This window comes from Corvus hawaiiensis, chromosome 24 (assembly GCF_020740725.1).
Source record: "Corvus hawaiiensis isolate bCorHaw1 chromosome 24, bCorHaw1.pri.cur, whole genome shotgun sequence".
Classification (NCBI taxonomy): Eukaryota; Metazoa; Chordata; class Aves; order Passeriformes; family Corvidae; genus Corvus; species Corvus hawaiiensis.
Genome location: NC_063236.1, coordinates 4,838,567 through 4,861,871, shown reverse-complemented (window position 1 = coordinate 4,861,871; position 23,305 = coordinate 4,838,567). Strand labels below are relative to the sequence as shown.

At 51.3% G+C, this 23,305-nt stretch overlaps 2 protein-coding genes across 3 annotated transcripts in view; one reads left to right on the top strand and one right to left on the bottom strand.

The window, feature by feature from the left end:
• CEPT1 (choline/ethanolamine phosphotransferase 1) overlaps window positions 1–304 on the bottom strand; it is a 30,198-nt gene extending 29,894 nt beyond the window's left edge. Inside the window, exon 1 of the mRNA XM_048327625.1 lies at window positions 217–304. The gene's annotated coding sequence lies outside the window, so the exon portion shown is untranslated. The remainder of the gene's footprint in view (window positions 1–216) is intronic.
• DRAM2 (DNA damage regulated autophagy modulator 2) lies at window positions 301–16,114 on the top strand. 2 transcript variants are annotated; one of them, XM_048327627.1, is made up of 9 exons: window positions 301–342; window positions 4,647–4,737; window positions 7,440–7,597; window positions 8,507–8,574; window positions 9,055–9,263; window positions 11,404–11,581; window positions 14,477–14,559; window positions 15,255–15,347; window positions 15,779–16,114. In XM_048327627.1, exons 3-9 carry the CDS (start codon window positions 7,467–7,469, stop codon window positions 15,884–15,886), a joined length of 870 nt encoding a protein of 289 aa, XP_048183584.1. In that variant the 5' UTR covers window positions 301–342; window positions 4,647–4,737; window positions 7,440–7,466; the 3' UTR covers window positions 15,887–16,114. The 2 variants fall into 2 exon arrangements, with proteins under 2 accessions (XP_048183584.1, XP_048183585.1); XM_048327628.1 differs by having other exon boundaries at window positions 305–342; window positions 9,124–9,263.
• Window positions 16,115–23,305: the final 7,191 nt, after the last annotated feature.

The window sequence follows — 23,305 nt, the reverse complement described above, 5'->3', positions numbered from 1 at the left end:
CCTGGCAAACACCCGGCCGGGGAGGGGCCCAGGGCACCCCTGGCCCCGCCGACGCTTCGCCCCCGCCCACGGCGCAGGCCGGGTCCCCCCGGACACCGGCCCAGCCCGGGCAGGGGCCCAGCCGCACCTCGAGGCCCTCCCCGCTCCCCCCGCGCCCTCAGGAGGCCCGTCCGGCCGGGGGGAGCCGCGCGGACCGCGGGGCTCCCCCGGCATTACCTCCGCTCCCCGCACCGGGCGGCGCTTTTTTTTACGCCCCTTTTGCGACGGCCGGAAAGGAGGCGGTGGCAGCGCGCGCCGGGGGCGGGGCCGGGGCGGCGCGAGGACGGCGCGGGAGCGGCTGAGGTGAAGGGAGGGGGGGGGGGACGGGGGGAGCCGAGCCCGCGTCGCTGCCAGCCCTGACACCTCCCCAGAGACGCCCCTCAGCGTCCCCTTCACCCCCACTGCCACCCTTGTCACCCCCCAGCGACCATCCCCCGGCCTGCCTGTCACCCCTCTTAGCGGCCGCCCCGTGTTCCTGTCACCCCTTGTTACCCCCTCAGGGATCCTCTGTTACCCCCTCAGGGATCCCGCTTCATTCCCCTCAGCGACCTTCCGGTGTCCCTGTCACCCCGTCAGAGACACCCCTCGGAGACCCCTTGTCATCCCCTCAGAGACCGCCCCCCCATCCTCAGTGACGCCATGGCCTCCCTGTCAGCCCTCATCACACTCTCAGTGACCCCCCCAGTGTCCCCTGACCCCCTGGATGTCACCCCCACCCTACTCCATGCCATGCCCTGCAGTCCCCACTGCACTTCGAGACCCCCAGGAACCTCAGGTGTCCTCCCTCCCTCTCCTGAAAACTCCCCCTCACCCCCTTTGTGCCCTCCTGTCAGCCCCAGTGACTCCCATCGCCGTCCCTGCCGCCCAGTGACCCCCCCACCACATCCCCAGTGACCCCCCCATCCCTTGCACTAATCCCTCTGCCCCGAGGACCCCACTGAGCCCCTCTGCCCCTTCATCTCTCTGCCCTCAGCCTCCCCTTTCTCCCTGCCATTCCCTTTCCCTCCTCTCCTAAGCCTCCCTCTATCCTGGTTCCTTTTCCCTTTCCTCTCTGATCGCCCCCAGCCCCCCCCTCCCCCTGTGACCTTGCAGGGACTCCAGTCCCAGCTGTGCCCTGGGAATCTCTGGTGGTTTTAGATGCTCTCTGTGGTCAGGCAGGTGGGACTGGCAGGTGCCGTGGGTTCATCCCTGGCACAGAGCTCCTGGATCAGCCGGAGTGTGCCAGTGTCCCGAGCAGGCTTGGGGACATCCTGTGTCACGGTGTCCTGGGCCTGGCACTGTTTGGGTTGGCTCCAGGCCATGCTGTGCCTTCCCAGCCAGGGAACAGCAGCAGGGCCAGAACAGAGACCCCCTGGAAGCTGCCCCCCTAAAGATTCCATGGCAACTTTTTTTGTGTCTGTACTGAGAAAACATTCGAAATGAGTCACCTGTCATTACCCTGCAGCAGGGACAGCAGAGGTGACACATTTCCTACTTCCTTACGTCAGTGCTTTGAGGATCAGTGACCTCTACCCGTGGCTTATCAATGGGACCTGACAGGCAGGTGTGCAGGCTGTTTGGGCTTAGCCCCCTCCAGCCTCTGTTTGCTTAGGAAGGCACAGACAAATTCCTCCATCCTTCCCTCAGCACTGGACAATTTGTTGGAGACAAAAGGAGTGTCCCTTGGTAGGGCTTTATCTCTGCCTGTCTGCCTGACAGAGCAGGGAAGAGGCAGGCTGACAATCCAGGAATCAGCAGTAAATCAGGAATTTCCCTTTTCTCCACATACTTCGACCATCTTTGCAGCTTTATCATTCCAGGTAGCATGAACTTTCTGCCCTTGATGATCTTGCCCACCTTTCATTTTCCTTTGGAGTTTCTATTCCACATGTTCCAGCCTGGGCAGGATGTGTCTGCATTCCTGCACTGGGAGAAACACTTCTGAGAGGGTTAAAATCTCCTTTGCTTTTGAAACACTTCCTTCACTTACTCTTGATATTGGAAACAATCTGTGATACTCAAACTGGAGCTTAAAAAAAACCCCTTAGAACTCCAGAGTGCCTGAAGATCAGGATAAATGTTTAAGAAAATCATAGTTATATGGAAAATCGAGGCGGGCCATTGCTGCTTTGTAACCTGCTTGCAAAGGAGCTTATACAAAAAGGAGTTTGAGTGTGTTTTCCTTCTCCCTGTTGAAACAATGGGACAGGACAAGGTGTTAATAATAATTTGTCTCAGGACCTTGCAGCTGGCACATGGCAGTTCCCTTCTGCCTCCTGCTGTTTGGAGGTGCCTCGTTCTGTGCCCAGACAGAGCCAGGAGTTGGCAGGGACACAGGGCAGCTGCACAGCTGGGGACAGCCCGGAGTACACCATGGCCTGACTGTGCACAGGGATTTGCACAGAGTGAAGCCTGTGTTGGGGATGTACAGTCTGCCCCCAGAACAGTGGGAAAACTGACTTGATTCCACTGTAAAATATTTAATGGGGAGAGAGATGAAGGGAGGTGGGAACTCAGGGTAGATCTTGACTGACAAGATGGTTTTTAGTGTAAGGAGAGTTAGTGAGGGGTTTCTGCTGGGGAAGGCAAGAGGGGCAGAGCCCATCAGGATGAACCTCCTGGGGGGCTACAGATTCCTCCTGAGGGACAGCTCTGATCTCTGCTCTCTGTGAGCAGGGACAGGACCCATGGAAAGGGCTGGAGCTGTGTCAGGGGAGGGTCAGGCTGGAGATCAGGAAAAGGTTCTTCCCCCAGAGGCTGCTGGGCACTGCCCAGGCTCCCCAGGGAATGAATGGGCACAGCCCCGAGGCTGCCAGAGCTCCAGGAGCGTTTGGCCAAGGCTCTCCGGGTGCACAGGGTGGGATTGTTGGGGCGTCAGTGCAGGGCCAGGAGTTGGACTGGATGGTCCTGTGGGTCCCTTCCAGCTCAGGAGATTCTGTGATTCCACCAGCCTGCAGCCACACTCAGTAAGAAGCTGTGCCTCAGCAGAGCTGTGGGGTATGACTGAAGCTGTTCTTTGTGCCAGACTGCATGAAAACTGTGAGAAGTCATGTGCAGGGCTCAGCCCTGGGCTCGGTGACAGCTCAGGGTGCAGAGATTGCCAGTCCTAACAGTGAGGGCTCCTCTGCAGCCCAGCTTGCTTTGAAGCAGACAGTGTTGATGAGCTGCCTGTGTGGACACATTTATTTTGTAGTAAGGGCAGTATCCAGGGAGAAGTTGGGAATAGCTGTTCTGCTTTACTAAGCTCTTCCTAGCCCAAGTAAATCAGTCTGCCCAGGCACGTAAATACCCTCAGCAGGTGGAGCATCTGCACTGTCTGTGAGCTTCATCCCTACAGAGCTTCACCCCCTCTGCATCCCCAAGGCAATGCCCCAAACCTGTGGGAGGAGAAGTCAGGAGTTAGGGAATGTCTGATTGAACAGACAGGCTGGATCCATGGCCAAGGCCAGGAGTGGGAGGGTCAACAAGACCAATGCCAGGTTCTGCCCTTGGGTCACAACAGTCCCATGGAATGTTCCAAGCTGGGGCAGGAGTGGCTGGAAAGCTGGGAAAGAATCTGGGAGTGCTGGTGACAGTGGCTGGACGTGTGCCCAGGTGTGCCCAGGTGGGCAAGAGGCCAATGGCCCCTGGGCTGTCAGAGCCATGGTGTGTCCAGAGGCCCAGTGTGGTGCCCTGTGCTGGCACTGCTGGGGCACCTCCAGTCCTGGGATCAGTTCTGGGCCCCTCCTGACAAGAGACATTGAGGGGCTGGAGCGTGTCCAGGGCAGGGAACAGGGCTGGGGAAGGGTCTGGAGCCCCAGGAGTGGCTGAGGGAGCTGGAAAGGGGCTCAGGCTGGAGCAAAGGAGGCTCAGGGGGGACCTTGTGGCTCTGCACAAGTCCCTGACAGGAGGGGGCAGCCAGGGGGGGTCGGGCTCTGCTGCCAGGGAACAGGGACAGGAGGAGAGGGAACGGCCTCAGGCTGGGCCAGGGGAGGGGCAGGGTGGATACTGGGAACAATTTCTTCACTGAATGAGTTGTCCAGCACTGGCAGGGGCTGTCCAAGGCAGAGGTGGAGTCACCATCCCTGGAGGGATTTAGAAGCCGTGGATATGGCACTTGGGGACATGGTTTAGTGGTGGCCTTGGCAGTGCCAGAGGAACAGTTGGACTCGATCTTAGAGGGCTTTTCCAACTTAAATGATCCTATGAAACTCAGGTTGCTCCAGCCCCTCTCCTGCCATGTATTTAGCATTGCACCAGCAGGACACTGGGATGTGTGTCCACAACGAAATGGGAAGTCTCCGTGTTCTGTTCCCTTCCTGAGGTGAAAGCCCTGGTCTTAGGCACTGGTTTTAGTTGCATACACTTCATCTCTTTAAAGCTCCTCAGTTCAAGTTAAATTGTTGTGTAGACAACTCCTGAAATCAAACAGCCTTAAACACCAGTTTTTCTTCATTTCTGCCACCCCAGCACACACAAGCTTCACTCCTTAAACCACTTGGAGCACGGGAAAAACATCCTGGGGCAAGCCAACGGTCTAATCCTGTGTCCAGTCAGCAGCAGTGACTAATAGAAGGTGCTAAGAAGAATAAACAAGGCAAGAGGTACAGAAGTACTTCACATCTTGCTTATTTTCCTTTATATCTCAGAGAGTCAGAAAAATGAAGCGGACGTGGAGCTTCAGCAGAAAAATGACCTTGGATTCCCCTTAGTGACATCCTCTGATGCCCTTTTTCTCAGGTATGTGGAATGTGGTTGGTTGGTTGGTTGGTTTGTTTGCAGGGGAAAATCTGTTAGCTCAGAAATAAATTTAAGGCACTATGAATATTTAAATGTGAAAGGAAAAGTATATTCAGACTGACTGCTTGGAGTTGGGAATTACATACTCAGGCACATAACATTTATAACAGAGAATGTCATGCAAAATCTGCATTTCTCTTTCAAATTCCCAATTTACTCATACTAGAGATGGGATTGTGAAGTTACAGTCATTACTGCATTGCAGTCTTAAAATCATCATCAGATGGCAAACTTTATATTTAGCTTAAAAACAGGCACGAAATGGGGCAACTTGAATTCTGTCAATCTGTTCTTATTCACTACATCTCCTGTTAAACACCTTCACCTGCCACCAACCAGTTCCTCACAAGCAGCTGACCCTTCACCTCTGCAAGGCTGCAGTTGTCCATTCTGTGCAAGGGTGACCAGCTCTGATCTCTTGCAAGATTCACCCGCTTTGTTTCAACTTTTTTTCCTGCCATGAGACTTTCTAGTCTTGGTGCTTCCTCTTTCTTCCTTTTCTCTTCCTCCTTTCTTTCAGCCTCTCACACTCCAGGCCGTGCCTTTCTAAAACCTCTCTGTGCTGTACTTCCTTCTAATTTGTTTCAACATTATCCTGCTTTTCTCACATACAGATCTTTGCCTGGATGCCCTTGGATGTGTGCTCTCCATTATTTGCTCTTTACCGTTGTCCTCTTTCATACTGCATTTACGGTCTCCAATTTTAACTATGTTGAAACACTTTTTCTCCTCTTCTCTCCAGTGACCATCAGGAAACACTTTTTCCCAGTGAGGTTGACTGGCAGTGGTCATCCCAGGCTGCCCAGAAAGGTTGTGGTAGCTCCATCCTTGGGGTGTCATCCTGCACTACTGGCTCTGGTGGCCCTGCTTGAGCAGGGGGATGGCCCAAGTGACTTCCAGAGCTCCTTCCCCCCTCAGCAATTCTGGGATGCTGAAATATCTCTGGTTGTGTTTGAGGCTAGTAGCAAATTACTTCCCTTTTGCAGCAAGAGTAGGGAGGAGTTGCAGTTCTCTCTGTGTGGGCTCACCAGGGTGGCACAGCTGCACCTTCTTGCTCTTAGAGAACTGGGGTGAGGCACAGATTTGCTGTCAGGCTGGGATTTAGGGAACTGGACAGTGAGTACAGAGTCATCATTTCACTGCACTGCACGTGAATCTTTCCCTCCCACCTGTAAAACAGCAGCTGCTGGGAGTAACCCTTGCGTTTGAGGGTTGTGATTGGTAGCAGTGAGCTCAGATAGTTGAGAGCTCGTGAAGCCAGGCTGGATGGAGCTCAGCAGCCTGCTCTAGTGAAACTAACAGGCCCCTGCCCTGTTAATATTGGTATTGTTATTATTGGTATTACAATCCATGGGGAAGTTCTGATTCATTCTCCACAAAAGAAGTGGATTTATGTTCTCAAACCTCCATAGGTGATGTCTTCCAAAAGTTAACTTTACAGCATAGAATAAACAGATCTGAGCATTACTTCAGTTTTTATTTCATCCAAAATATGGGGTTTTTTTAATATTTTTACTGACATTTCATCCTAAACATTAATAAATTTAAAAAACAAACTAATTTTAAAAAGTTGTTGCAGAATGGCAAAGTCATTTTCTGTCCTACTCTGTGAGGTACCTCAGCACGGGCTTCTCCTTGGCAATACCCAAATCTAGAGAGGAGGGGAGGAAGAGCTGTGGGGAAATGGAGCTGTTTGCTCAACATGAACACAGTGAGCTCAGGAAACCCTCTGTGCTTTGAGAGAGCCCATCAGCACCTTGTGGAGACACAAGGAAATGAGTCTCTGAAACAGAGAAGACTCAGAGTGGAAAATAAAACCCATGTGTGTGCAACTAAAGGCTGGCAGGGTTAGATGGGATATTGGATATTCCTCCCTGGGAGGGTGGGCAGGCCCTGGCACAGGGTGCCCAGAGAAGCTGGGGCTGCCCCTGGATCCCTGGCAGTGCCCAAGGCCAGGCTGGACGGGGCTTGGAGCATCCTGGGATAGTGGAAGGTGTCCCTTCCCATGGCAGGGAGTGGAATGAGATGGGGTTTAAAGTTCCTTTCAGCCCTGGGACTCTATAACAGATGTCGAGTCACACAGCCTGACAGGGAGTAACTGAGGGCAGGTATTAAAGTAATTTGGGGTCATTTCCTCCATGTCTGTCCCGCTAGTTGTTAATGGCAGCTGGAGGCTCCACCACAGCCACCATCAGTCGCAGTGTCGGTGCAGGGACATGTTCTATGTCAGCTCACTCTGCTGACATGGTGTTGTGACACAAGGCTGAGAAGAAAATGGAGTCACTTACTCATAGTGACCCACTTGACCTTCTTCTGGCAGCAACAAATCCAAGCCATGTAGTAAAATGTCAGTACTGGTTTCTAATGATCCTCTAAGAATTTCAGAATTAACATTTCCTGATTTAATTCTGTTTATTTATGATTTCTTCTGTGAAGTCAGTGTTCACTTTGGGTTTGCAGGAGAGGACTGAAAGCAGTATCAAACTGCTCTATGGGAAGCAGCCTGCCTTAAGGAAAGCAAAACTTTTAGAGACCTCGTAGTAAAATCCTAGTAAACCTTTGAGAACTCTCAGTAAACCTTTGAGATCTCTCAGTAGACATTTGAGAACTCTTAGTAAACCTTTGCATTTGGTTCTTCACAGTGTTGGGAGGCAGAAGTCAGCCCTGAAATGTGGTGGTTCCAGGAAGGCCTCTCGTTCCTGCCCGTGGCTCTGGTTGTGTGGTCAGCAGCATCATTTGTGTTCTCCTACATTACTGCAATTGTCCTGCACCATGTGGACCCTTTGGTGCCCTACATCAGGTCAGTGATGTCCACCCTGTGTCAGAGCACTGAACTGACACCACTCCTGTGAATTCTTCCCAACTCCAGACTTAAATAGCAGTTCCTACCCAACAGCTCCAATTCTGAAGTTACTGTTTATAGCCATTATATAGTTATAGGTGATAATAAACTGACAGAGGGGGAAATTCCTTCCCTGTGAGGGTGCTGAGGCCCTGGCACAGGTTGCCCAGAGAAGCTGGGGCTGCCCCATGCCTGGAAGTGTTCAAAGCCAGGTTGGACAGGGCTTGGAGCACCCTGGGATGGTGAAAGGTGTCCCTAGCTGGAATGAGATGAGCTTTAAGGTCCCTCCCAACCCAACCCATTCTGGGATTTCTGTGTTACTCTATTTAAAGGTGTCTGGTTTTGTGCAAAACTCTAAGCTTTGGCTCTGTGAACATACCTTTAAAATGATGATGAACAAGGGAACTGGGGTGCCTCACCACACCCCTGCTCCGAGTGAAGCCTCTCGCTGTCACCAGGTTTGTTGCACCAGTAAATCCATACTAAAATCTACATTGCCAACTTTATTCCATCAAAGCTGATATATATAACTCAAGCTTTGCTCTTTCAGTTTTCCATGTTCTTCATTTTTCTAATTTTAATCCTTTTTATTCACCTTTTATGGAATCCAGATCGATATGAAAGGAACAGTTACTCTGAGCATGATCATCCCGTGCTCCAAGGCTGCCTTGTCTTTATCATGGTGATTTCTACAGCTCTAAAACCAGCACAGCATAGTTTGAGTAATGAACAATTCAGTGAAAAACATCTGGGAGGGGTTTTTTTACCTTTCCTTTGTAGACTGAAATAAGTAAAGTTGTGTTGGAAGTATTTTTAATATAGATATAGATAATATAGGATATGTGTCACTCCATTTATCTTTTCCAGTGATACAGGGACAATACCACCTGAAAGATGCTTATTTGGGATCATGTTAAATGTTTCAACCTTCTTGGGTGAGTACATAAAGCTGTTCCTTGGTGAGCTGCAGGCAGTTCTGGAATGCAACAACTTTAAACAAGTTAATTTCCTTCTCCAGATCATTAAACAGCTCAGAATTCTCACTCAGAAATGAAACACTGAGTAATAAATCTCAATTCTCTTAAGCAATTCAAAGTGTGTGTCAGGGATGTTATCCATGAATTGCCAGTATGGCAATTGCAGATTCTGGAAGGGCAAGAAATGCATTTAAAAAGCTAACAGAAAAGTAAAAGCAATAAAAATGCAAATTCAAGGCAGTCACCTTACCTGTGCTGCAACAATGGAGGGGGGAAACAACTTAATATGGCTTTTAAATGAAATAGATCAGAAAAATCTATTAATTTGACTTGTTTGCCATTATATTATTTCAAGTTTCACTTCCAGCCTTTCAGCTTTCCTATTTCAGTGCGCTCTAAAAAAATTCTTGTATTTTAAGAGTTGCCTCTGTCACTCAGCATCTTCCCAGGTAAAGCAGGACACTGCTCCCCAGCAGGAATCTCACTGCCTGGGGCTCTCTTTGGCAGGGATGGCCACCATGTACGTCCGGTACAAACAAGTGTCTGCCCTGAGCCCGGAAAAACCCAGGATCCTCAGGCTGAATAAGCTGGGCCTCACGCTGGGATGGCTGAGCTGCTTTGGACTCTGCATTATTGCCAATTTCCAGGTTTGTGCTCTGCCTGCTCTGCTCAGCTCCTGCCAGAGCTGTGTCTGTTCTGAGATACCTGATAATCTGGGGATTTACAGAAAGCAGCTTTCCATGGCAAACTGCTTTTTTGTCAAATTCTCTACAGAGAACGGTTGGAAAATACAAGGTTTGGCTTATAATTTGTTAGTTATTCCTTATTTGCTGTGGGACTTGGGAGCAGCTGTTCATGACATTTCCAAACATTCATGACCCCCAAGCTTTGCAGAAGCCACACTTGGATCTCCTTCCAGGCTGGTTGGAAGCCTGAGATCCAGATTGAAAGCCCACAGCTGTGGCTCAGGAGAATCAGGTATCAAATAGTAAACACTTGTTACAACTAGAAGTAAAGCCAGCAAAACCACCCAACCCCACAAGCCCAGCTCTGGAAAACCTGCCCTCTCGGGTGCATTTTCCTTCAAACCTCCTCAAATTCTTGAAAATTCTGCAATGTTAATTCTTCTAATTTTCTCCATCCCAGAGTCACTTTTTATTTTTTTCCTTCCCAATACTTTCCACTCCAAAAAACCCAAATCTGATATTCTCACTCATCACACCATGAGCAGGTCCCCATCATTGGCTTTACTTGCCAGGTGGTTGTATAATTGCCAGCCTTGTTAGTTAATTACCTGATGGATTTTGGGGCTCTGTTGTGGTGCCTGTAGCCTCCACAGGCTGTGGTGTCACCTTGGGTTCCTGCTGGATTAGGGACAGGGAAAAGCAAAGAGGAAAAGCTCATGGAAAGCTCCACCTTTTCCCCAGCACAGCTCCCCAAGTGCTTCAGCAGCCCCTGTCTGAGAGACCTCAGCACTTCTCATTCTGGGCATTTTTTCATTTGGAGACCTCAATCTATTTACTATTTTCTAGACCCCTCAGAGGTCCCAGCCTCCCATTCCACACCCACCAAGGAGAATCCTCCAGGCTCTGCTCAACTCCATGATTTCCCTCCACTGCCCTCTAGAAAGGATTTTTCTACTTTCAGTGGATTTCACAACAATCAGAACCCAGGAGGTGCATGTTAATTTGGTAACAGTTTGTGTAACATGTAATCTTGAGCAAAACAGAAGTTGGAAGTGATGCACCTGCATATCCCAGGGATGCTAAGGACTGGTTTAAAGGCAAAAGGAGCTGAATCCCCCTGAAATCCACTGGTGACTGAAGACCCCAAAGTGTAAAACCAGAGAATTTCTCCCTGCTGACACATCCCTGCACTGCACATGATTTTGGAGCACACACCTTTGCAACCTGCTTATTTCATAAACAGAAATTCTCACTGTGGATGCAGCACTTAAAATTCATTTGTGCACAGAAAGTGCACAAGGAAAAGCTTGGTCTTAAGAGTTACTCAGTCAGATACACGGCCAGCCTCACGTTTTAGGGCAGAAACATCTGCATGATTGGGGTGCCAGGCCTTGCCTTGAGCAACAGGTCAGACAACACATTTTGTTCCCTGTGTCTGGGTCCTGTGCTGAGCTGGAGATGAGAAGAAAGGACTGAACACACATGGGTTTTCAAGGCATATATTTTAAGAATTAATTTTTAGTTGGGTTGGTTTTTTTGGAATATCTTCTTGTTTTAGTTATTTTTGCTATTTGACAGTTGGTTCTCCTGGTGGTGGTTTTAGTATTGAATTGATTGAACCTTGTTCCCTCAGAGTATTCCAAGATACTAATTTGACAAACAATCTTTATTCAAACCAGAGTTCATTCAGAGAAATGCAAAACCTCATTATTTTTAATCCAAAATTGGGTACTAGAATTGGGTTGTCTGTCCTGTATTCCAAAATCTTTCATAGATGCACAGGTTCCTGGGGTAGAAACTCCCATTCCCTGCCCAGCTGCAGGGATTCTCTCACCTGATTCTTGTGATATTGTCCATTTATGAAAAGAGCTCTCACAAATTCCTGTAGTGAAGGTACAGCTGTGACCTGTAACTTCACCACAAGAACAAAAGCAGAAATGTCAGAGGCTGGCAGGTTCTGGCCTCCAGACATCTCCCAATGGGGCTTCCAAGAAAAGTCTCCTGAGGACTGGCACAGTGCAGAGCTGCTTAGCTCGGGATGGGAGAAGGGCACTGAGGGGGTGGGTGCCAGCTTTTCACGGGCAGCGCCCTCTTTCCCTAGAAATGCATCCTGTACTACATCCACGTGCTGGGAGCCTGCCTGACCTTCGGGGTGGGGTCCATTTACATGCTGCTTCAGACCATCCTGTCCTACCTGATGCAGCCAGAACTTCACAGCAAAGACATCTTCTGGGCCCGCCTGGCCGTGTTCCTGTGGAGCTCTTCCAGCATCCTGAGCAGTATCCTTTGCCTGGGCAGTGGCACCAAACCCCAGCAGCCTCCCCAGGATTTACACCTGACCTGAACCACCACCATGTGCCACAAGAGGCCTGTCATTCTTGATTGTGTGCCCTGGTCTGTATTCCAACCTGGGAATTTCAGGGAAAAGGATTAATTCCTTTAATACTTTTAATATCCCCCCTGGATATTAAAAAAAACCATAAGAGGGATGGTTACCACCCTTTCTCCTCCCCTTTCCTACTGCACACCAGAGGCTGAAAACAGAAAAAAATAAGAGTTTATCCCCAACAGGTCTGACTAAATAAGGAAAGATGGGGCCAAAGGGAAATGTGCTTAAGGGATGGGTGGTTTCAATGGGGGAAAAAAACAGGTAAGAAATAAAAGTGTGTTCCTGAGGACAAGAACGGTGTAGCGTGTTAGAGTTGGATACAACTAAAAGAGAAACCCAGAAAGTAGCACAAGAGGAAATACTCTAACAGACCACGTGGAGCAGGGCTGCTGTGCCCGCTGGCTCTGGAGCAGGGATGAGGTACTGGCACTTTCCAGAGAGACAATTCTGGAGCACATTTCAAGGGTGTGTCGGGGGGACTTTGACCTCTGATCTCCTCCCTGCTCATCCTGCAGTTCAAAATACAAGGCATTTCTGACTGGCATTCCCTACCACCTTCCCTCGGCATCAGAACCCATCCTCCCCCTTTAGTTTTGAAGCTGGAAGTGGCTGTGGGGTTCAGAGAAAGGAAGAAACACAGAATGGTTTGGGTTGAAGGGACCTTCTAGTCCTGCCCTCTCACAGTGGGAATCCATTCCTGTTTGTCTGTGTATTTATATACCAAATGTGGGCCAACCTACCCAGAAATAGAGGCCTTTTTCTTCTCCAGACTCATTGAAAGAGTCAGGAAACTGCACCAGAACAGTTCTCATGCTCACCACAACAGACCTGAACATTGGATTTAAAAATCAAACTCAGTTTTTGTGTCAAACAGGACAACACCACCAAAGCTTCTGAATTCCAGAGATGCAAGTTGCAAAACCCATCGCTTAAACCCTGTCCCATCTGCAGCTGTATCCAGGCCACTGATTTAATCCCCACCAATCCCACTTATTTCCAGGCTGGCAGCCAATACCAACACTAAACCATAAGTCCCATTTCCCATGGTTGGAGCATCTCGCTGGGCTCCCATCCCTGCTGCTACAGGGTTATAGAATCTGCAGGAGTCAGAGGTGCAGGGACAGTGGGGCACAGGCTTGTTAACCATCATGAAGGACCCTCACCTGCTGAGGGGCTTGGCAAACAGCAAGGAAATCATCCAGGAAACTTGGAGAATTGTTGTCCCTAACAGAAATTTTTGGTATTGGCAAACAAGATTTTCAGCTTTGAATAGTGAGGAACCAAACTTGGGGGAAACTAAAATGGAACAATATGATCTGCTGCAAGTTAAGCTCCTCTTGCAGATGCCAGAAGCCCACAAACCTCAAATCTGTAGAGGTTTTTGTACCAATGTGGTCTAACCAAAATTATAGGGAAGTTGTAGAAATAATGATGTGTACATACATAACAATGAAAGGGGAAGGAAAATTATTGTTCTAAATGAACAGCTCATAATGTAATAAGGGAAAGATGGGGACAGGGAGAAGTCTGTGGCCTTGGGTGAAATGGTTGTAACAGGTACTGGAAGACAGAAGGAAATGTATTTTGTGTCAGCTCTGGGGTCACAGCAGGGCCAGGGCAGTGCCCATCCCCTGTGCTGGCACTGCTGGGGCACCTCCAGTCCTGGGATCAGTTCTGGGCCCCTCCTGACAAGAGACATTGAGGGGCTGGAGCGTGTCCAGGGCAGGGAACAGGGCTGGGGAAGGGTCTGGAGCCCCAGGAGTGGCTGAGGGAGCTGGAAAGGGGCTCAGGCTGGAGCAAAGGAGGCTCAGGGGGGACCTTGTGGCTCTGCACAAGTCCCTGACAGGAGGGGGCAGCCGGGGGGGTCGGGCTCTGCTGCCAGGGAACAGGGACAGGAGGAGAGGGAACGGCCTCAGGCTGGGCCAGGGGAGGCTCAGGGTGGATATTGGGGAAAATTTCTTCATGGGAAGGGTGGTCAGGCCCTGGCACAGCTGCCCACTCAAGGCCATGTTTGTGCCAGGAAGTCCAGGCTTGTTCACCACCAAAATTAATCTTTCATATCAGGAGGCTCTTGATGTTTAATCTCATTACCCAATGAAGAAGTTAATACCTTAATCCTATGAAAATCGGGTTATCTGTAAATTAATGATCCGAGTTTCATTTGTGGTGTTGCAGGAGCACTTTCTTGGGTACCTTCCCTCTGTAAGATGTTGAAAAAGTGACATCAACCACTCCAGAAAGATCCAGGTCTTGGATTAAATGGGGGATCATTGTCACGTGGGGTGAAATCCAAAGAAGTCTCAAACCTTGACTAAGAGGGAAACAGAAAAGCCAAAAACCCTCTTTGCTGCAGGTGATACAGAATTCCAACCTGTGGCTCACAGCAAGAATTCAGGGTGGTTGAGACATTGAAAAGCCATCAGAGAAAGAGATCTAGACTTTTATTAGGGTGGGAAATGCCAGTAAAATTAAATTTAAATGCTCTGTAAGTGCTCACATATGATCATAGCTTAAACACTTACATGAGAGTGCTGTACTTGATCAGAGGAATAACAAGAGGCAGCACACAGAGAACAGAAATAGTGGATTTAGGTTCAGATTAACCTTTTCACGTGACAATAACCAGGGATTGGGACAAGCTACAGGTTGATGGGCACGATGTGAACAGTCCATGGCACCATTAACTGCTCCTCAGGCTGAGACCTCACAGCCTCAGCTCAACACAGTCTGCAAGTTCCATGTCCTTCATTCTTGGCCTTGAATCTTCCTTAACCTCTTCCCTCAGTGTTTGTGTCCTCAGTTGTGTTGTACAGTGGCCTGTATGGCCAGAACCTGGTGCAGAAGCTGCACTGGGACCCCCAGGAAAGAGTAAGTGACTGGGGGAGAAATGGACACCAAATCCATCTGGGTTTGGAGGGACAGGTGGGAACTTCTGCAACTCACCACATGGACTGGGGTGGGAGAGGAGAGAGCTGTGCCAGCCAAACCAGCCAGCAGCTCCTTGGAATCACAGGATCCCAGGCTGGGGTGGGTTGGGAGGGAAGTTAAAGCCCATCCAGTTCCACCCCCTGCCCTGGCCAGGGACACCTTCCACCGGCCCAAGTTGCTCCAAGCCCTGTCCAACCTGGCCTTGGACATTTCCAGGGATAGGGCAGCCCCAGCTTCTCTGGGCAACCTGGACCAGCACTTGCTGAAGTTCTGATCTCACAAAACTTTGGATCTTCAAGTGTAGCTCTAAATTAATCCCTCCTGCATCTTGAGGAGGGCCTTGAAGCTCCCTGCTCTTTGTTAGTTGAGCTCTGGATTGAACCTTCAGGTTTTGCAGGTGGGTATTAAATTCCCAGTGGACATCATCCCAGTTGGAGCAGGTGCTTTCCTGGTCATTCTCATTCTTCAACACTTCCTTCTTGGACACTCCAGACACAAGAAGGGATTTTGGTCTCCAGTGGGAATAGGTGTGGATGCAAGATCTCACATAGTGTGCCACGAGTCACGAGCCATCCATGCACCACTGCAGGTTCCAGAGCAGTTTCCACACAGATTTTTTCCCCTCTTTAACACAGGGCTACACCCCCCACATCATCAGCACCGTCTCCGAGTGGTCGCTGGCATTCTCCTTCCTCAGCTTCTTCCTCACCTACATCCGTGACTTCCAGGTAAAATGAAGTTCATGTTCTCTTTTTCTGAATGGCCCGGGGTGGTGCAGCTGGGCAGCCTTAGATTTTGTGGAATCATGGAATCGTTTTGGTTGGAGAAGACCTTTAAGGTGGTGGAACCCAGCATGGATCAGGAGTCACCAGGGCTGGAGAGCCATGAGCAGCTCTAAGTGACCCCCATAGAATCTGTCCCTGCTGTGTCAGCACAGCTCCAGCACCAGGCTGGCCTTAACTGGCCAGACCTGTCACAGCCACAGGACAAGGCAAATGATGGAGCCAGTCCAGAGCACAGCAAGGAGCCAGGCACATGGTTCTGAGCTGATCTGTTGGCGTTTCCAAGAATCTTTAGTATTTCCTCTGGCCACTGAAGTTCCCAGTGCTGAGGCAGTGAGGAGCTGCTCACAGGGACTCCCTTTGCTTTCCCTCCACAGAAAATCTCCCTGCGAGCCGTGGTCAGCCTGCAGGGCCAAACCCTGCACGAGAGCCCACCGAGCTTCGGGGCAGAGGAGCAGGCGTTGCTTGTGGCAGGGAGCATCTGATGGATGGAGAGAACTCAGCAGAACTCAGGAATTCAATAGCAATAACAGCTGAAATTTCTAAACATCTATTTTATATTTTTAAAAAGTATGAAGTGATTGTCTTGTACTTGACATCAAGGGCTTTGCTATTAACCCACAGCAATGCAAATGTTACCAGTACTGTGAATGAGTCTGTGACATTTCTACATTTTCCAATGTAATGAAGGATTAAATGAAGATTATTAATGAGTTGTTGTCTCCTCATCTCTTCCTCCACATCCAGTTTGACCTCCCTCACCCTCCTCTCTCCAGTGCTCCTGGCCAAGTCCTTTTGGATGGCAGAGCCTCCAGCCTCACCTCTGCTCCCCTTGGGCCCAGGGGGCTGATCCATGCCCTGCACTTTGGCCCAGATGGGATGGACCCCAAAGCCACCCCATCCTTTGAGCAGCCCATAGGGAAAAATCTCTTCACCCCACAGCCTGCTCTGGAGGTCAAGAGGCAGCTGAGCAGCTCCCTCCTGCTGGCTCTGGAGAGGAGTGACAGGGAGCAGCAGGAACCACACAGCCATGGAATCCCAGAAGGGTTTGGCTTGGAAGGGACCTTAAAGCCCATCCCATTCCACCCCCTGCCATGGGCAAGGACACCTTCCACTAGACCAGCTGGTTCCAGGCCCTGTCCAACCTGGCCTTCTCTCCACCCCTCTCGTGGCCGTTGCTGGAGCTGACGGGCAGGTTGGCCCAGGAATTCTCATGCCAAGTGTCGCTGTTGCACAGGTGGAAGAGTTGGCCAAGGCAGCCCATGTCCTGCTCCCTCCAGAGCCAAGAGCTGTTCCTAAACACCCCAGAGGGCAACCCTTGTTCTCGTGTCCTTGACATCCCTGGTGCTCCCTGACAGCCTCCAACCCAAGCCAGCTGCTCCTTCCTCCAGCTGCTTCCAGCAGCTCCCAGAGTGCTGACAGCCCTTATTCCAGCCCTAAGGAGTGTCTGTGCTGCAGGGGCCGAGCTCCATGAGCCTCGCAGTGCCAGACACACCAGCTGGTTCCAGGGTCAGTCCATAGGGACAGCCTCCCACACTCCAGAGTCATGCCCAGACCGAGCCAGAAGCCTTAAAAACAAACATCTCGAATTCTACCAGAGTACAGCAGATTAAGGAGATATTTGATTGCACACAGACCTACCAAGTACATCCACAGCTGCCTCTGAGTCCTGCTTGGCAGGAATAGCTCAGCTCCCTTCCCAAGTTATTGCTCAAGGCTTGTACGTGAGCTCCAGCACATTTCCTCCCACACCAGAATCCCTTACATTGGCATCTTCCCTTCCTGGAGGGGCAGGCAAAGCACCAGGAGAGGAATTAATCTAAGCTGGAGGTCTCCTGGAAATCCTAGCAGTTCCCTGGGCAGCTTCTTTCTCCCAGATTTAAATGGAATGTCTCCATCCCTGTTACTCCATTTCCAGCCTGGTTCAGCCAGAGTTCAGACAATCCACAGGGTGTAAACAAACTTTGGGGGCAAAAGCTGCCAAACTACTGAGGGCAGTGGGGTGAGAGGACAGGTGGGTGAGATAAACATGGAGTCACAGAGAACCCTGGACTCTACAGCCTGGGAAGGTCTCCCAGAGTTGTATTTTAGCTGCTGATGAATCCTTAGGGATCCCAGCTGCCCTGGAGAGCTGCACACTTGGCCACACGCTTCCTAAGCAGGGAATAGGTAAACCCTGATTAACTGCTCCAGTGTAGAAAATGGGATGTTTCAGCCGAGAGAATCCTTTGCCTCCCTCAAGGCTCATTAGACAAATGGTTTAAGCAGGAAATGGTCCCAACAGCGATGGGATCCCTGTGGAGAGGGAGGGAGAGAACTCTTTGCCTGGTACGATGGGAGGAGAAGGAAAAACCCCAACTGATTAATTCATGTAGCTCTCAAGGAGGCTCTAGAAGACATCTGCCTGCTCACAGGGCTTTCCTCAGCTCCCCTTCACTGCTTTCTCCCTGGATCCCTGTGAAACATGGAGATGTCATTCCTGACAACGGCCATCTGATGTGCTGCTCCCAGAAGCGATTCCTGCCCCAGGGAGCAGGAGTTTCTCTGTCATTTAATGTCCCTGTGATGAGCCAGCCAGGGCAGACTGAGGTTTAGGTTGGACATTAGGAAAAATTTCTTCCCCAAAAGGGTTGTCCAGCCCTGGCACAGCTGCTCAGGGCAGTGTGGAGTCGCCATTCCTGGAGGGATTCAAAAAAACCCATGTGGATGTGGCACTTGGGGGACATGGTTAATGGTGGCCCTGGCAGTACTGGGGAACAGTTGGACTCCATGATCTCAGAGGGCTTTTCCAACCTCAAAGATTCTGATTTTACTGCCCAAACCAGTACATTCCTGGGTTTACAGTTAACACCCCAAAGCCCCCTCACTGCTTCCCCACCAGCCCAGCACCACATGCTGGGATTCCTGCTCATCTGCAGATCCATGGAAGTTCAGCCTTAGAGCATCCAACTCTTCTCTGTTTAACAACCTCCTCAATGCCCAGAAAACCCTTTTCTTGCTCTCTCACCCTTTGCCAGGAGACAGGGATGAGCAGCACCAAGGAGCAGCTGCCTGCTCCCAGCTGCTCCAGAGTTACACACCCCCATGAATCCCTGCCTTTTCCCCCTTCTCTGCAGCCCCACCCACAGTCATGATCCAGGGGCTGGGTTGGGTCCCTCCTCCCATAGAATCATGTCTGGAAAAGACCTTCAAGATCATCCATCCAAGTCCACCCCACACTGCCACTGTAGCCCCATAACCCCTAAATCTCATCACCCAGCAAGATCCAGACACCCTCTGAACAACTCCAGGGATGGTGCCTCCACCAGCTCCGTGGGCAGCCCCTTCCAGCCTGACCAGCCCAGCACTGAACAGACTGACAGGGTCCATTAACACACCTGATTGCCCTGACCAGCCCCCGGGGACCTCCTCACACACTCATGGCCCATGAGCTCCATCTGAGCCCAAGCTTGAGCACCCAGTCCTGGCCTGGGCTGTTGTGGGTGGCCCTGGCTCAGCTCTGCCCCGGGATTTATTCTGTGGACAGTCCTCAGATCTCAATTCACAGAATCCCAGAATGACTTGGGTGTGAAGGGACATTAAAGACCATCTCATTCGACCCCTGTGTCATGGGCAGGGACACCTTCCACTGTCCCAGGCTGCTCCAAGCCCCGCCCAACCTGGCCTTGGGCACTGCCAGGGATCCAGGGGCAGCCCCAGCTTCCTTGGGCACCCTGTGCCAGGGCCTGCCCACCCTCACGGGGAACAATTCCTTCCCAATATCCCATCTAACCCTGCCCTCTGGCAGTGGGAAGCCATTCCCTGTGTCCTGTCACTCAATTGCCCCAATTCCTTCACCAGCTCTCCTGGAGCCCCTTTAGGCCCTGGAAGGGGCTCTGAGGTGTCCCCAGAGCCTTTTCTTCTCCAGGTGAACACCCCCAGCTCTCCCAGCCTGGCTCCAGAGCAGAGGGGCTCCAGGCCTCAGAGCAGCTCCGTGGCCTCCTCTGAACTTTCTCCAGCACCTCAACATCCTTCTGCTGCTGTTGGGCCCCAGGGCTGGAGGCAGCTCTGCACTCAGGGGTCTCACCTGAGTGGAGCAGAGGGGCAGAACCTCCCCTCCCCCGCTGCCCATACTGGGGGATCAGCCAAGGGCCTGGGGGCATTCTGGACTGGGGCATGTCCAGCGCTCACCACAAACACCCCCAAGTCGTTCTCCCAGGGCTGCTCCATCTGTTCATCCCCAGCCTGGATTCATCCTGGGGTCACCCTGACCCAGGTGCAGCACTCAGAACTTGGCCTTGTTAAGCCTCCTGAGATTCCCATGAGCCACTTTTGAGCTTGTCCGGGTCCCTCTGGGTGACTCTGTCCCTCAGGAGTGTCCCTGCCCCCTCAGCTCAGTGTCACCTGCTCAGGGTGCCCTCAATCCCTTCATTTGTCATTAATAAAGATACTAAATAATGCTGGTCCCAGTACAGACCCCTGAGGGACACTACTGATCCCAGTATGGACCCGTGAGGGACACTACTGATCACTGATGTCTGTCAGGACTCTGAGCTGTTGACCACAAGCTCCTGGATGTGCCCATCCAACCCATTCCTTATGCACCTGACAGTCCACCCGTTAAATCCATCTCTCCAATGGAGAGAAGGATACTGGGGGGGAACCGTGGCAAATGGTTACAGAAGTCTAGAAAAATGACATCTGCAGGCCTTCCCTCATCACTGATGGAGTCCCTCCTGTGGAGCTTCTCATCCACCAATGCCCCCAGGTCCTTCTCTTCAGGGCTGATCTGTTCATCCCCAGCCTGGAGCTGTGCTCGGGGTTGCCCCGACCCAGGGGCAGGATCTCATCCTTGGCCTTGTTGAACTTCATGAGGTTCACACGATCCCATCTCTCCAGCCCATCCAGGTCCCTCTGGATGCCCCATCCCTTCCCTCCAGCATCTCACTGTCAGCATCGTGCTGAGGGTGCCTCAACCCCACTGTCACCGACAAAGACAGCGCTGGTCCCAACACTGACCCCTGGGGACACCACTTGTCACTGGGCTCCCCTTGTCTACAGCTGCAGCCCACAACCCTTTGAGTGCCACCATCCAGCCAATTCCTTATCCACTGAGTGTCCCACCCATCAGATCCACGTCTGTCCAGGTTTGAGACAAGGCTGTCCTGCAGGAGTGTCAAATGCTTTGCACAGTCCAGGTAATGATGTCAGTCGCTCTGCCCTCACCCACCAGCACTGTAACCTCATCATACAGGGCCACCAAATTTGTCAGGCATGATTTGCCTTCAGAGAAGCCATGTTGGCTGTCACCCATCACCTCCTTCTTTTCCATGTGCCTTAGCCTAGTTTCCAGAAGGATCTGCTCCATGATCTTGCCAGACACCAGTGTGACTGACTGGCCTGTAGTGCACTGCATCTGCCTTATTTCTCTTTTGAAAAATGGAGTCAAATTTCTCATTTTCCAGTCAGTGGGAACTTCACCAAACAGCCACAACTTCTCAGATATGATGGAGAGTGGCTTAGGAACTTCCTCTGCCAGTTCCCCCAGGATCCAGAGATGCATCTCATCAGGTTCCATGGACCTGTGCACCTTCATATTCCTTAAATACTCCTGAATCTGACCTTCTCAAGTCCAGAGAAGGGAGTAGAGCTGGTGGGAGGGTGTGGAGCACAAGTCCTATTAGGAGCGGCTGAGGGAGCTGGGAAAGGGGCTCAGCCTGGAGCAGAGGAGGCTCAGGGGGGACCTTGTGGCTCTGCACAAGTCCCTGACAGGAGGGGGCAGCCGGGGGGGGGGTCAGGCTCTGCTCGCAGGGAACAGGGACAGGAGGAGAGGAAATGGCCCCAAGCTGTGCCAGGAGGAATTTCTCCATGGAAAGGGTGGTCAGGCATTGGAAGGGGCTGCCAGGAAGGTGATGCAGTAACAATCCCTCGAGGTGTCCAAGGAATGCCTGGACACGGCACTCAGTCACAAGGTGGGGATTGGTCACAGGCTGGGCTCGATGACACAGGTTTGACTTGATCACCTTGGACGGCTTTTCCAACCTTAAAGGTTCTGGGATTCTCTGATTCTCCCACTGTGGACAGTTCCTCCTTCTCCCAGTCCCCGCCTTTGCCCCGCGACTCCAGAGGTGTGACTGGGTCACTTCCCAGTGAAGATGAGGCACAAACGTCGCTGAGAAGCTCAGCCTTCTCCATGGCCTGGGTAAGCAGGTGTCCTGTTTCCTTCTGGAGAGGGCCCACATTTTCCCCAGTCTTCCTTTTCTCACCAATGTACCTATAGAAGCTTTTCTGTTGCTCTTGATGTCCCTGGCCAGATTTAACTCTAGTAGGGCTCCAGGTTTCCTAACCTGATCCCTCGCTGCTTGGACAATCCCTCTGTATTCCTCCCAGGCTGCCTGTCCTTGCTTCCACACCCTGGAGGCTTCCTCTTTGAGTTTGTTCAGGAGCTCCTTGTTCACCCTCACAGGCCTCCTGGAGTTTCTGTCCTTGGGATGCGTTGCTCCTGAGCTTGGAGGTGATCCTTAAATATCAACCAGCCATCCTGGGCCCCTCCTCCCTCTTGGGCTTTATCCCATGGGACTCAACCAAGCAGATCCCTGAAGAGGAAAACAGCTTTCCTGAATCCCAGGGCTCACTGTGTGCCCTCCTGGCTGCCCTGAGGATCCTGAATCCACCATTCCATGTTCCCTCAGCCCAGGCTGCCCTTGAGCTTCTCATTCCCCACCAGGTGGTCCTTGTTGGTGAGCACAAGGTCCAGCACAGCTCCTCCCTTTGCTGGCTCCTCTCTCACTTGGAGAAGGAGTTTATCCTCAAGGCATTCCAGAACCTCCTGGATCAATTATGCTCCGTGTGTTGTCCCTCCAAGAGATACTGGCGTACTTGAAGCCCCTCATGAGGAGCAGCGTTGTGAACACGACACCGCTATTGTCTGTCCAGAGCTTCATCCGACGGCTGTTCCTGGTACAGACCCCCTGAAAGCCACCCCCACGTGGCTTCCTGGGCTGCACTCGGCAACGCCCAGGTCTGGGTCAGTGCTGGGCTCGACTACCTCAGGTTTAGGTCAGACTTGATGATCTTGAGGGTCTTTTCCAACCTAAAAATGATCCAACAATTCTACATCTGGGACAGAGCTCTGTGAAGATTTGTGCCTCACACAGAAGTGCTGGGGCTGTGGGGAATCTGCAGTACAGGAGACAGGCACAGGGGCAGTCCTGGCCAGGGACCCCAAGGCGCCAGGTTTGGCTGATGTTGGCAACTTGCCCAGCACCATCTCTGCTTCCTGATCTGTTCTGCCCAGCACTCACTGCTGCCTCTGCTCTTTGCACTCTGAAATTCCTAAAAGGTTCTTCCCAGGTATTTGCTTGGAGTAACAGTTTTAATGCATATCCTAAATCCATGGAGTTCGTATGTACTTAGCACAGCAATAATCCCAGTGTGTGACACCTTCCTGCCAGCCAGGCTGCACTCAGGGATGGCCACCAGTCACCTTCAGTCCTGGGGTGGCAGCCAGCATTCCCAGAACTCCAGTTCTTCATAGACTCTTCATAGATCATGGGAGTTCAAGGATGAACAGGGCAGCAAAATCCAATCCATGCTGCAGATGATGAGTCTGGACGAGGGGCAGCTCCAACAGCCTCAAGGTCCTTGGCTGTCAGAAACCCCTTTGCTCCTCCTGGCACAACTTTCCCCCATCAGCACATCAAGAGGCTTCTCTTGGCTCTCAGTGAGCCCTCCAACTTTGCACTGATGTTGTTCCAAGGAAGATCTCTCTCTTCCATACTTGGTTTCACTCTTTTTCTGAGCTGCACCAGGTGTTTTCCATCACTATATTGGACATAGCCCATTCACCTTCTTCCACCAAATCCTGGTCACATTTCTTCAAAATTTTGCAGTGAGGATTCTTCTCCCAATTTTGAGTATTTTAT